Genomic DNA, 14,526 nt, shown 5'->3' with positions numbered 1-14,526 from the left:
ATTTTAAATTCTATTCTAGATTTAACAGGGAGCCAATGAAGAGAAGCCAATATGGGAGAAATCTGCTCTCTCTTTCTAGTCCCTGTCAGTACTCTAGCTGCAGCATTTTGGATCAGCTGAAGGCTTTTCAGGGAGCTTTTAGGACAGCCTGATAATAATGAATTACAATAGTCCACCCTAGAAGTAATAAATGCATGAATGAGCTTTTCAGCATCACTCTGAGAAAGGATGTTTCTAATTTTAGAAATATTGCGCAAATGCAAAAAAGCAGTCCTACATATTTGTTTAATATGTGCATTGAAGGACATATCCTGGTCAAAAATGACTCCAAGATTTCTCACAGTGTTACTGGAGGCCAAAGTAATGCCATCCAGAGTAAGTATCTGGTTAGACACCATGTTTCTAAGATTTGTGGGGCTGAGTACAAGAACTTTAGTTTGATCTGAATTTAGAAGCAGGAAATTAGAGGTCATCCAGGCCTTAATGTCTTTAAGACATTCCTGCAGTTTAACTAATTGATGTGTGTCATCTGGTTTCATGAATAGATAAAGCTGTATTTCAGTATGATACACATTGTAAAACTATATCATGTCAATGAGATTGAGGAGGGTGGTACAAGTATCAATGCATACCATATTCAGTCCAGAGGGCATAGAGTGTTTGACCTGCCTTTGGACTGTTTTCATGCATAACTGTGTAAATGCACCTAATTACAGACTAGTAAATAAGCCATTTGTAATATGTAAATAATAATTATTCAGCATACAGAACTGCTGAGAATCAGTGGAATAATATTGAACACAAATGGTAAGGAGCTGGACTCAGTGCTACAAGAAGTGTGGGAAATATGTTGTACGCTGTTATAAGATCATACCGGGTAACTAAACACAAGAGGAGGCCTGAAACTACAGCACAAGGAACAGAGACCAGGACTAAATCCACTAAACATGAAAACCAACCAGAAACAGTGAAACACCAAACAGACAGACGAACAGAGGAACCCAGAGAACTGAAACAGGAGTAAAGAGAAAGTGAACAACCTCCAAGAACAGATCTCAGAAAACTGAGGATAGAAACAATGAAACCAACCAGGAATCACAATAGGCTCCTCGCCGACCCTTCGGTTGGCTCAGGTCTAATTACCAGAAAAAGATGAAAATTCAAAACTGCAAAAACACAGTAAACTAGGAATCAAACAGTGACATTAAACAATACAAAAATGAAAGTCCAAAAACTAAACATGCTGGGTCATAGACCCAGGACCATCACAATAAGAGCCAAGCAAAACATAAATCAACTAGAAACACACTGAGGACGATGACACAGGCTAACAGCTGGTTTATAGAGATATGATAAATACCATAACTAGAACGCTAGTGATCGATAACTACGTTTGGGGTTGGTTACCAACTAAATGCATTGTAATTGCTCATGGAAACTTACCTTTATCTTTTTTCTCTAATCTTCTCCTTTTCCTCCTTTCTGCCACATTTTGGTTTTGTAGCTTCATCCACAAATGAGCGAAACTGATGGAGCATCAGGTCACAATCTGGACAGTTGGAATAGTCTCTTCTTTCTTTTAGGACACATTTGTAAAAAACCAAAAACCAAAAAATGTTTCATGACAAATGTGGGTGAGCTTGGGGCCCCCTGGTGGGCAGGGGGGCCTGTGCAACCGCATATGTCGCCTATGCTTCGGGCCGGCTCTGGATGGAAATGATGTGGATCTCAGGACTTCTGCTTCAGTGGCTGCTGATGAAGCAACAAATATGGACACATGTGTGTGTGTGTGTGTGGACACACAGGTGTGACAGGTGAATGTTAGTGTTGCACCTCCACATGTGGCTGTACTCATGTGAGTTTTCCATGAGGATCAACAGGTAAACTGATCACAGTACAAATATTACTACTTCAGCCCAGACTGTCTGTACTTGTACTTCAGCCCAGACTGTCTGTACTTGTACTTCAGTCCAGACAGTCTGTACTTTTGCCAGCTGTGTTCCTGGGATCCCTCAGACTCAGAGATGTCCGATCACGTCCTTATTTGTTGAAATCTTTGTAGAAATCTAGAAGAAATCTTTTTAAAGTGTTTAATGTTGCTGCAGGTTATTCCCATCAGACTTTCATGCTTTGGTTTTGCCTTTAAATGATCTGATTTTATGCTTCATCCACCCTCTGACCCTATTTGGAAACCTGGCAGGAAAACGGAGGATGAAGATGATTTTGTCACATTTAATCAGGACTTTGGATTTCCCTCGAATCAGATGTTTGAACAGAAAGGAAAACCTCCTACAGGTGTCGGTGAAACTGCTTACAGGACAGATGCTTTACCCAGTAAAGCTGCACGGGGAAGAGTTATTGTTCAGAAATATCCTGACACTGTTACAGGAAGAATATTTCAAAATAAAACAACGACCCTTCAGGCTTCAGATGCAATAAAAGAAATGAGTTCATTCCACATCTTCATCCCTCTCACATCCAAGCTGAGTGGAAGTGTAGGAGGTGAGGAGATTCTCCTTTCTTCCTGTAACACACACACACACACACACACACACACACACACACGCACACACACACACACACACACACACACACACACACTCTCTGGAATAAAACTACAAATAATTGTAACTAAGAAACTAAAGTGGAGAAAACTCAGAAACACAACAGAAGGATTTCAGTAACAGCAGAACCTCAATGAACACAGAGCACTGGGAAGAACCACGACAGGCCTTAATCCCTGAAGTCTGTCTCTATCACCGGCTGCTGTGAAGCAGTCCTGTAAACATTGACCCTTCAGCTTCAGCTCAGTGAGGTTTGCAGCATTCATTCCTGCACAGCTCTCTGAAGGCCCCCCCCACAGCAGTCAGCAGGCTGAGGTCTGGACTCTGGGGGCCGCTGCAGCAGCTTCGGTCTCGCTGCTGTGCTCGGATCGTCGTCCTGTTGGTGACCCGGTTTGGTCCCAGCTTCAGCTGTGGGACGGACGGCCTCACGTGAGCCTCTAGAAGACTTTGGTCTACAGAGGAGTTCGTGGTCCACTCAGAGACTGCAGGGAGCCCAGATCCTCCGCCCTCCTCCACCGTGCTGACAGCTGCTCTGAGGTGTTGGTGCTGATGTGCTGTGATGAGTTCGGTGTGGACCAACTGTAGCTGCCCTCGGTATTCAATAAATGGACAGTCTTTATTTCCATTTCAACACATTCATTCTGCACTGTGAAAGCTAAAAATACAAAGTGAAAAAGAGATTAGTTCCATAAATTTACATAAATTCACAAAGAACAGGCTGCTGAAATAAACTAAACTCCAACAGTTTCAAACTAAACTAAATACACATTACACAACATTGCTATAGTCAATAGTATTGAACCAAACAGTAAAAATTCCACACTTTGTTACAAAGTAAACGTCCTACCACACGAAGGTGCTATTTAAAGTAAACAGGTGTCAGCTGTGTCCAGCTCGTAAAGCAAACAGTAAAATAAGAATCCTTCGAGATCGCACGTGTAACTGAAATAAGTTCAGGCAGGCAAACTTCCCAACAACGTCTGACAAAGGAGGCAGAAACTGGAGGGAAACCTGACGCCACAGCAGGCAAACAGCTGAGGCAGAGCTCCTCACTGCAGGCAGGTGAGGACAGGCCTGATTTCTTCTTTACAGCCCTCACCTCTCCTCAGCAGAAAACTCTGCCCCCTGGAGGCCACTCTGAAACAATTCGGTGTCACCAACATCTCTGCGGGTTGTTCAGAGGCATCATCTCAGCACACTGACAAAATAAACAGCAACTTCAGGTTATCTCAGAGTTACAAAGCTCAGTGAACTCAGCAGACTGCCTTCCATGGGAAGCTAACTAGCATTTAGCTGGAATGCTTCAAACAGCTGGATTTATTTGTTTCTATCTGAGACTCTTCAGTTCCCTGTGGTGGTTCCTCGGGCTCTGGACACACCTTGAAGAAACACCTGCTCTGAACTGTTCACCCCTTTCACTGAGGAGGACCAGCCTGTCTGGAGACATCGCAGTGATGTTTTAGAAGTTTGAGAAGAAACCGGAGGAGCCGCTGGGATTCAAACGCAGAATCTTCTGTTTGTCTTTAAGTTCTGATATGAACAACAAAGAAGCAGCTCTGAGGGCCTGCAGGTTACCTGGGTGAAGCACCTGTCTCACCTGGTTCATAGAAAACCAGGAAGAGGCTCAGTAATCTGCATAAGTTTACTAATCTGAACAAATCAATCAGGTTAGACTCTGCACATTAGAGCACCTGCTGGAACCTGCTATGCTTCAGCTCTGTCAAAGCTGCAGGTGTGTTCAGGTGGTGCTGTGGCTTTGTACTTAAAGCACCTGTCTTGTAAACACCTGCCTTGGATCCTGGGTTCAGATCCCTGCCTCAGGCTGAACTCTGGTTACTGGTTCAGACTTCCACAGCTTTAGATCAAGTGCTGAAAAGACTGAAGAAGTACTTTAAGAAGTGAAAGTACTGCAGAGGCTCTGAAGGGTACTCAAAGGAGAAAGTTCCTCCTTGAAGGATGTTTCTGAGACACTGTTGTGACCTTGAGGTCAAAGTCACTGAGATTTGAACTTGTCTGAGTTTTTTAGTACATGCACCTGTGGCTTCCTCGTTCCTGAATTATCATGTTTCCAAAATTGGGGGTCCACACTGCCTGCTGCCCACCCAACGGGGTGATGACAACACCCCACCAGCCTGTTTCAGGCTGAGGGGTAAAAAGTAAAGTAGAAGTACCTGAAGGTCTTCTAAAGTCTCACCTCTGAGACTGGATGACTGATGTTTTATGCTTCTTTAGCGCCGTGAGGAGGCCTGATGGGGCTGAAACCGCAGCGCTGCTGTTGTCTCTGCATGTTTGCCCCGTTGATGCTGCTTTGACCCAATTCTCAGTTTTGTAATATTCATTTACTAAAAGAGCCTCAGCCTGATCCAAACTGGGCCATCGCAGCGACTGGAAGCGTCACCTCTGAAGGACGAACGTTTTATAATCGTGGATGTGAGCGTGTCTTTGGTCCCTCCTTAATGCACGAACAGAGAGGGTCAGAGAGGTGCCCACTGACAGACTCGGGACCATAAGATGATTTCATAACAAAGCTCACTCCTCTGTTTCAGGGTCGTTACTTTAAGGTTAAAACCTTCAGACCTTCTCCCTACCTCCACTCTGAGGGGTCGTCCAGGAACGGGGTGCTATTCTCCACACAGCTGATTGGTCAGTGGGTGGTTCATAACGCCCAGATCCTGCCTCAGAGTGAGGGCCTCAGGAGCGGGCAGTGCCACCCCTGTGCACCCCGTTATCGATGCCCCTGACGGGGAGCATGGACTGCAGCCTGACCATGAGCCTGTGAGCCACAGGGTGGCGCTGTGGCAGGATGTGAGCCGCCGGCTGCAGAAGAAGAGCTTCTCCTCAGTTCGTACCTGCCGGCTCCACCTGTGCGTTTCAGCCTTTACTCCCCCCGTGAAGATGTCGGAGGACCTGCGCGCAGAGCTGGAGAAACATCTGCAGGCTTTAAACATCCAGACGAGCTGCGTGGAGCACCCGCCGGTAAAAGCTGCAGCTGGGTGTGAATGCAGAGCGAAACTCCGCTGAATCCCATTAGAGTAATCGGACATCTTTAAGTTCCCCGTCCGACTCTAACTCGTACAAACACATGAAAACATGTTTGGAGACATTTCCAGAATCAGGAGGACTCGCACTTCTATTCGGCATCATCCGTGACCGTGACACGGACTTCCTGCTGCGTGTTTGTTCCTCTGGAAGTGCGCGTTTCCTTCTCAGGTTGAGCGTCTCTGACACGCGGACGCAGTGAAGAAGTTCTCAGCTGGAGCGAAGAAGAGTCGCTTTGTTTGCTGTGCGCGCGCCGAATTCACGAGCCAGCGATTTAAAGTTACAATCACGCGGGGACGTGTCCGTGCTGTGGGGTACCTGTGCGCAGAATCGGTTCAGTGTGAAATGCGCCGTGTTTTTGAACGGAAGCCGGTGGGACAGACCTCCGAGCTCAGAGCGTCACTTTTACCGCCGCGTTTCCTCCGAAATGCAGACATTTATTTAATCGCTCAGACCTGAACGTGTTTAAAGTGTTTCAAAGGGCAGAAATTAATTTACACGCATGCGTTGTGCGCTTCTCTCTGCGTTTAGAACTTGCTGCAGGGACCTGCTGGGGGCGCCAAATGATCGCGTGCGTTTTTGTCCTGCAGCTTCGGGGGTGGTTAAAGAGACTCGGATGATGTTTTGTCTTCATTAACACCGTGTGGTACCCACACAGTGCTTATCCTGCTCTGTTTAATCACCCAGAGTGCTTCCTTACTGTGATACACACTCACAGACTAGAGGATCCAGGGGAATCAAACCACCGACCTTCCATAGATGGCCCGCTCTCCCTCCTGAGCAACAGCTAAATGTTAGACTCCGTGCAGTTCACCCTCTCTCCTCCTCCTGCAGGTGTTCACGGTGGAGGAGATGATGCCTCACCTGCAGGACGTGAAGGGTGCCGTCACTAAAAACCTCTTCCTGAAGGACAAGAAGAAGAAGGGCTTGTGGCTGGTGTCGGCTCGCCACGACCGCCAGGTCAGCTCCTCCACCTGACCTCTGACCTCTATTTTAAAAGCTGAAGATTCACATGTCATATCCTCTTCTTCTGTCTGCAGGTGAACCTCAACGACCTCGCCAAGAAGCTCGGTGTCGGCAGCGGAAACCTGCGCTTTGCCGATGAGGCGGCCATGCTGGAGAAGCTGAAGGTAGGAAGGAGTGTGTGTGGAGTCTGAGCGTCCTGTGGAGCCGAACAGCTGCCAGAGGTCAAATATTCAGCTGCATTTATAGAAACTCAGAGGTTTGACACTTCTCTGGCTCTCTGAGTGAAACAGGTTCGATTCATATAAGAGATTTAAAGCAGTAAGTGCAGCGCAGCGTTCATGCAATTAATATGACTCCGCCCACTCTGCACTCTTAGGTCAGAGTCCTCTGTGCTCCGCCCAGCTTATTCCATCAGGGGTCTCATTGTAACCGCTGAGCTATGAGTGGTGTGTGTTAGGACTTATAAAAACGTGTGTACACCTGTACAGAGAGGTGGTGCGCTGAAGCCAGATTGTAGAAAGTAATGGTACCTGATGTCTGGCCACACACGTCCAGCCCAGCAGCCAGCCTAGATGTTTTTCTGTGCAGTGATGCCAAAAACATGTTGCTTGTGTATCGACTTGTGCGTCTTGCAGATGTTCTTGCTGTGTGTGCAGCTGTGGTCTCCAGCTTCTCTCCGTCTCCCCTCAGGTGGGTCAGGGCTGCGCGACCGCACTCGCTCTGCTCTTCGATGAGGATCGGAGCGTGAAGTTCGTCTTGGACCGGGACCTGGTGGAAGGAGGCCACGAGATGGTCTTCTTCCACCCGATGACCAACGCCGCCACCATGGGGCGCAGCCCGGACGACCTGCTGCGCTTCCTGAAGGACACGGGTCACGAACCCATCCTGGAGAGCTTCGAGTAGGACCGAGACCCGGATCTGGTTTCGGTCCCGAAGGCGAGCGGCCCGCGGGGGTCGTGATAGGAACTCGTCTCGTGTCAGCTGCAGAGGTCCTTCAGAGGATTAAGATCTGCTTTTACATGTAAAAATGAACTTTTTTAAACATGGTGTGGTGGGATGAGGGTCTGAAGGCTGAACATTTAAATGATTTAAAAAGTCTTTCTAATCAGCAGCCTTTCATATTCTGCATGTTTCTGCATCGTTTGATGAAATCAGCTCCACTTTGGCTCCATGTTTTCCTGCTGGGTGTAACTGACAGCTGAGTCTGTGTGTTGAGGGAAGTCCCACAAATGAACTCGGTGTGCTTGAACCTCCTGCTGTTGTTTTATTGTCCTGCACATGGAAAGAACTACAATAAAGAGCTGGATCATCTGTTTGGCCTTCACCAAGTAAATGTGCTGCTGCTTGTACAGCAGCAAGTCTCACACACACACACAGAGATGCATCGAGCTAAGGATCGAACCACCGACCTAACTGGTAGACCCGCTCCACCACCTGAGCCGCAGCATGCCGAAAAGTTAAGTTCTGATCTTTTAATCTGAAAAGCAGAGACGGCCTGAGAGCTGAAGCTCTGTTTGCTGTTCTGCTTTACTACCAACCACGAGTAAGTCTGAGAGCGAGGAGCTCGCACAGATTCATGCTTTCACACCACAAACGGTGAAGGACGCACAGCAGAGCCCTCATCCTCTGAACCAGGAGGACGGGCCTCTGTGTGCACAAGACAGGAATCCAAAAATGCACATGAAGCTAATCAGGAGCAAAAATATGGACTAAAATAGTTTTTATTTATGTGCTCTGAGAAAATATGAAAATGGAGCGATTATCATGTGAAAATCTAAATATGTGCACACAGCTGAGACTCATCAGTCACGAAGTTTCCTGTCCTAAACCCGCCCTGCTTCCTGCTCCTTTCTCACTTTAATGGCACCATCATCTCCAAAATGAGCATCAGGCCTGAGAGCAGCGCCTGAGACTCATCAGGAGAGTTTGTGTCAGGAGGCGCCCCCTGCTGGGCTTTAGAAAGACTGCAGACTTTATCTGAGACAGAGCACGCAGAACAAAACAGAATCACTCATATTTATCTGACCGTGTTGTTATTAAAAGTAAAACTGGTGATTTTGATTTATATGTTGCACGTCTGTAGTTTAAACATGCAGGGAAGAAATTCCCAATGAAACACCCTTCAGCTGGATTTATTTGGGAATGTGAGCCATGACAGCAGCTAAAAGTCTGGATATAATGACCCCGCTGCACAAACATCAGTCTTTTCTTTCCTAATTACTGCAGTTTAACAGGTTCAAGTGTGTGAATGTGATGATATTAGAAGTACGAGCAGCTGCAGAGCAGAAGAAGCTCCCAGAGAGTGTGTGAACCTCTCTGTGCATCACTAATGAGTGTGTGTATTGTTGCATTGTTGCACAAAATTAGCAACTGAATAAAGGTTAGTACAGATGCACACTCCCAGGAATGCTTTCACACGCTGTGTGTGTGTGTGTGTGTGTGTGTGTGTGTGTGTGAAATAACTGAGCTGTTGGCTGGAATCAGATTTTAATATCAATCTGAATGTTTAATGTTTTATATGATGTTTTATCAGCTGCAACTAAAATCAAATCAAATATTCTCAAGAATGTCAAAAAGAAGAAACTGGAGCCGCTCCTTTTGTTAACAGCCTTCCTCCCTCTTTGGAGCTCCTCCCCGAACACCGCTGCTGCAGTGAGCCATCACCTGACCACCTGTGCTTTACTCACCTGAGTCTGCTGTGGAACGTCGTGGCCTCAGGCGCTCATTTCAGGTCAGCCTGAAGAAACGTTGAGTCCGTTTCAGGTGATTCTGGTATCAGGAGGATAATTAAGGGTTCCCACACTGGCTAATGACGCATGATTGATAAGTCATTAGCCAATGAGCTGCAGTTTTACAGTCAGACCCCCCCCCCTCGCCTTCACAGAACAGATTTTGTTCTGGCTGTATTTTCATGTCAGAAACAGCCGGTGCAGCTGCTCTTTCCTGCTGCTATATGTGTCATGCTGGCCGGTAGCTTGAGCTGACGAGGTCAAAGGTAACGTGAGGAAGTTTTGGAAATGCGGGCACATCTGTGATCTGTGTTGTTGTGAACATAGTGTCAAAATGTGATAAACATAATGATATTAGCTGTTACAGAGAAACCAGCTGAGTTTAGGGACTCATCCTGTGACCTCTGACCTCTGGAAGCTGACGGTTTGTCTTCTGTGTCTGGTTTCCATCAGTCATGGCCCTGAGCTACAGCTCCATTACCGTGGCGACAGAGAGCAGTCTCGTCGCTATGGGATACAGGCCAGAAATAAGCTGTCGTGTGTGTGTGTGTGTGTGTGTGTGTGTGTGTGTGTGGCATCATGATGTAATTGTTTTTCTGCTGGTTTTAGTTTCTGCTGAAGAGTCTCTTCACAGAAAATCCTGCTGGGAAGAAGAGGAGGAGAGGGGAGGGGGGAGGAGGAAGAAGAGGAGAGGGGAGTGGGAGGAGGAGAGAGGAAGAAGAGAAGGGAGAAAGAGGAGGAGAGGGGAGTGGGAGGAGGAGAGAGGAAGAGGAGAAGGGAGAAAGAGGAGGAGAGGGGAGTGGGAGGAGGAGGAGGAGGAGGAGGGAGGAAGAGGAGAAGGGAGAAAGGGGAGGGGAGGGGAGGGGAGGGGAGGGGGAGGAGGAGGAGGAGGGAGGAAGAGGAGAAGGGAGAAAGGGGAGGGGAGGGGGAGGAGGGGGAAGAAGAGGAGGAGGGGGAGGGAGAAAGAGGAGGAGAGGGGAGGAGGAGGAGGAGGAGGGAGCAAGAGGGGGTGGGAGGGGCGGGATACACACCTCTCCTTCTGGTCTCGTTGGGATCTTACGTCCATCTTCCGGCTCTTGTTTATATCCCAGATTTCTCTCTTTGACTCGGAGGGCGGAGCCAGCTGAAGTGGGCGTGTCGCTTCCATGTTTGTTTGTTTCTTGTCGTTTCATCCCAAATATAACAAGAACATAATAATCACCTGCTCCCTGCATTTGCATATTTCACTAATTGGTGTGTTCTTCCCACGAGTGTGTGTGTGAGCCGGGTTTCTACAGTACTGATAACGAGCGCTCTGTGCTGTGGATGTAAAAGCTGCAGGTGGAGAAACAAATATGATAAAACTGACTGGGCCCAAAATACAGCCCCCCCTCGTTCTCACTTCTTTCAGGATGTTTCACACCAAAGCTGATGGGGGGGGGGTCACCGTGGATGTCTGCATCCAGCTGGATCTACCAGCACTGAACAGAGGTGGAGTCCTGCCACACCAGCTATCAGCCTGAACGGCCTTCCTATTCGCAGCTCCACCCATGTGACCTTAATGACTCGCGACGGTAGGGCGGGGCGGCGACTCACAGATTGGACCCCCATCAGCTTGTAGACGTGGTGAAACATCTCCATGAGCCTACACGAAGCCGTTTTCACTGAAAACGGTGTCGTTTTGATGCGTTTCAGCCTTTCGTTTACACGATGGCGTTTCAGAAACGATCCGCGTTTACACGAGGACATGTGAAACGATGAAAACGATGTAGTTCCCATGCCAGGCCACAAGTTGGCGTTGGTTTTCTCTTTGCAGTTTGTTTACGCAAGACGCGCATGCGTGGAGTGACACAGTAGGTAGTGCGGCAAATTGTTCATTACTTACAAAACGGCCAATGTGAGAGGTTTTGTGTGGACAGATGATGAGGTTGGATCGCTGCTGCACACAACGCTGAATTACAAAACGGTAAAAACACAGGAAAAGCATAAGAAACACTCGTGAATCCGCGAGTACTGTTTATCAGTTTGCGCGTGCGCGAAAAACTGGCCGTCGCAACCATAGTGCGCATGTGCGAGTCGAGCGTTTTCAAATCACCCCGGTTTCAAGTGTTTACACGAAAACGCAAGCCGGTGCGTTTCTGAAACGCTCCACTCTGGACCCCGTTTCTGAAACACATCGTTTTCACTCTGTTGTCGTGTAAACAGAAGGGCGAAACGCATCAAAACGACACCGTTGTCGTGTAAACGCAAGGCCGAAACGCATCAAAACGACACCGTTTCAAAATGAAAACGGTCTCGTGTAAACGGCACCTCAGTCCAGCTGCCTTCAACACTCCAGACTCCTGCTGAGGCTCCTGATTCCTCTTTCACCGCGGGTGGTGTTAAACTTGCTGAGCACCTGGGGGGGGGCGTGTTGTGGCTCGGACTCGAGGAGCTGACTCAACAAGCTGTCGGCAGTTTTAAGATGTTTATTGAAAGCAGGTGAAAGTTTACTGACAACAGGTGACTGGAAAGGTGTTCAGGGACGCGACCAGGAGCTCTGCCAGGTGGTGGTAACGGCGCCCAAGGTGAAACAGGATATTGCAGATTTTATGAATAGTTTCAACTGTTTGTTTCATGAGCAGGGGCTCGGGTTGGGGGGGGGTGCACAGCTGGCAGGCAGGCTGTAAGCAGGTCCTTTGCTTTGCAGAGAGCGACAGAAGCTGATGGAGGCACCTGAGAGTGGCTGGAGGTGCCTGCAGGGCCAACCAGGCGGTGCCTGCCCAACAGCCCAAACCTGCCAGGACTACCACACAAAGAGTTTTTAACTGTGTTTGTCTGAAATGGGTCCTGACATCAGACCACTTCTGCTGCCATCTTTGCTGCTGTGGAAGTCTCTGATGGTCTCAGTTACTGATAATTAAAGGAGTGTCTGTACATCTGTCTGTTCCTCACCCTCGCCTGTCCGACCCTCTTCAGACTGTGTGTGTGTTGTGTTTGCTCTCGTGCCTCCATCACCCTCTTTAGTCTTTGTGTGAGTGCAGACCTGACAGCAAAGTGGCTGAAAACAACCTCACAGGGACTCCAGGAGTGAGTGCAGGTAGAAATGATGCTCCTTTTAGAGGTCGATCATCTGCCTCCATCTCCCCTATCCCAGCATCCTTCTCTGTCACTCCAGCCCTCTGCATATCCTCCTTCACTGCATCCATGATCCTCCTCTGAGGTCTTCCTCTTCTCCTCCTGCCTGCAGCTCCAGTATGTCCACCGTCCCTCCTCTGCATCCAAACCCTCTCAGCCTCTCTGACTCTGAGCTGTCCCTCTGATGGACTCATTTCCATCCTGCTCACTCCCAGTGAACATCTGAGCGTCTTCAGCTCTGCCACCTCCAGCTCAGTGTGACGCTGGCTGCGGTGGATCGGTGTTGCTGGAATGAGCTCAGGTTGATCTTTACGGTCATTTTTTTGTCCCTTTCTGTAATAAATGAGAAGAAATCATCACTGGACAGAAGTTATATTGTAACATGTCCCTCACATCCGCTGCCTCCCAAACCTGAACCTAAATCTAACATTAACCCTAAAACTGAGTCCTAACTCTCAGACAGGCTGTGAAAAATGTCCCAGCTCATACAAATGTCATCGGTCTGATGGTGCAACACTTAAACAGCTTCTCAGAAACACGAACAGGTTTGTCTCATGTCTTTCGTGTCTGGTTTCCTTTGATAAATCAGTCAGAGTGCTGCCTGGAGGATTTCAGTCACACAGACTCAGCCAGTGCTTCCTCACAGCTGTCCTCTTCAGAACAGGAACTTCAGGCTTAGCTCTGACAAGCACACCCAGGGTCACCCTCTTCTTACTGTACACTCTTACATTTTTAGCCTCCTCTCTGCAGCGTCTGCATTTAAAAGGACCTTGATTAGGAGAGGTGAGCTCCAGGCTGAGCCTGCTTCATCATCTCCATTTTATTCTTCTTCTCAAATGTTTATGGCACCACATGTGGGAGCAACAACGTCCCTGCAACTCTGACAGGAAGACGGGAGTAACACAACAACATCTGTGTGTCAGAGACAAACACACTGCAGTGGAAATGAGAAGCAATGCAGCTGTGATCAGAGCAGTGAGCTTCCTGAGCATGCTGCTGCTGCTGCAGCCGTCAATACGAACACACACACACACACACACACACACACACACACACACACACACACACACACAGTGCTGAGTGAATGAGGTGGACGCCTCCTGGGAGTCTGCAGACTGGTTTCTGGTCCTCGTGGCTGAGCTGGTGTTCCTTTCTCATTGGAGATGATCGAGACCTGTTCAGAGCTCATCTCTGCTCTCACTGCACCAAGCACAGGTGTGTGTGTGTGTGTGTGTGTGTGTGTTACACAGGTGGTTCTGACAGGGCCACCTCTGGGCACCCCTGTTTGGTGAAAAGAGCACAGTGTCTGGTGCACATTGTCTTGTATAGGCGCCATAGTCAGTATAAAAGATGGACAGAACCACAGCATCATCCACTTTCTGGAGAGGCCACGCCCCTAATAATGCAAACTTTATATAAACAGGTGAGTTATAGAAACATCCTCCCCCCGTACAGCTGTTATGAAGGGGGGAAATTATCCACAGAGACCAAAGCAGTTTCTGCATCAGCTGTAAACATGTTGATTTCTGTCTGTGGGGACTGACTCACTGTGGCGCCTCTGCTGGACGGCAGAGGAACTGCAGGGTTTGGGTTATAGTTAGGATGTATTGTAGCCACGTGCTGAGTATTCATGGTTTCTAGAAGGTGTTACCTTTCAAATCTATATTTTACCTGCAGTTTGGCCTCACAGTCCTCACATTTCTGTTTCTGTTTGCCAAATAAATGAAAATTTCATGTTCGAAATCTGATTTTAAGTTCCAAACTTGTGCTGCCAGCAGGTGGCGCTGAACACGTCTCCTCTAACAATGATTAAAAACAGAGTTTCTTCTTCTGTGGTCCTCCTCAGACATAAATGTTGCTGCATCAGAACAAACGCAGGGGAGAGGAGGAGAATATCGATATCACGGATCGATAAGTGTGGCTGATGAAGCTCCACAGAGGCAGGCTGTCCTGCAGGAGGGAGGCTCACCTGTTGCTCGAGAGGGATGCGGTCCCTTTAAGAGAGCCAGGAAGTGCAGGGGTGCAGGGGAGGGAGGAGGTGTGTGGAGGCACAGGGAGGTGGTGCTTTTTGAGGAAACAGGTGTGTGCGCTGACAGGGATGATGTCATTCTCTGGCTGAATCACCTGGGAGA

At 48.1% G+C, this 14,526-nt stretch overlaps 1 protein-coding gene across 1 annotated transcript; it reads left to right on the top strand.

Moving 5' to 3' along the window:
• Window positions 1-5,382: 5,382 nt before the first annotated feature.
• On the top strand, window positions 5,383-8,854 carry prorsd1 (prolyl-tRNA synthetase domain containing 1). The gene is made up of 4 exons (XM_030748356.1): window positions 5,383-5,540; window positions 6,438-6,563; window positions 6,644-6,733; window positions 7,260-8,854. Exons 1-4 carry the CDS (start codon window positions 5,460-5,462, stop codon window positions 7,470-7,472), a joined length of 510 nt encoding a protein of 169 aa, XP_030604216.1. The 5' UTR covers window positions 5,383-5,459; the 3' UTR covers window positions 7,473-8,854.
• The last annotated feature ends 5,672 nt before the right edge of the window (window positions 8,855-14,526 follow it).

The sequence above is a fragment of the Archocentrus centrarchus genome, chromosome 15 (genome assembly GCF_007364275.1).
Source record: "Archocentrus centrarchus isolate MPI-CPG fArcCen1 chromosome 15, fArcCen1, whole genome shotgun sequence".
Taxonomy (NCBI): Eukaryota; Metazoa; Chordata; class Actinopteri; order Cichliformes; family Cichlidae; genus Archocentrus; species Archocentrus centrarchus.
The sequence above is the reverse complement of the archived record's forward strand: the minus strand, read 5'-3'. Positions and strand labels throughout refer to the sequence as shown.

Bases quoted from the DNA above. Each gene is read 5' to 3' on its own strand.
- prorsd1 (XM_030748356.1), top strand. From the start codon at position 5,460: ATGTCGGAGGACCTGCGCGCAGAGCTGGAGAAACATCTGCAGGCTTTA. The intron at 5,541-6,437 runs GTAAAAGCTGCA...CTCCTCCTGCAG, and splicing joins GCTGCGTGGAGCACCCGCCG to GTGTTCACGGTGGAGGAGAT. The intron at 6,564-6,643 runs GTCAGCTCCTCC...TTCTGTCTGCAG, and splicing joins CGGCTCGCCACGACCGCCAG to GTGAACCTCAACGACCTCGC.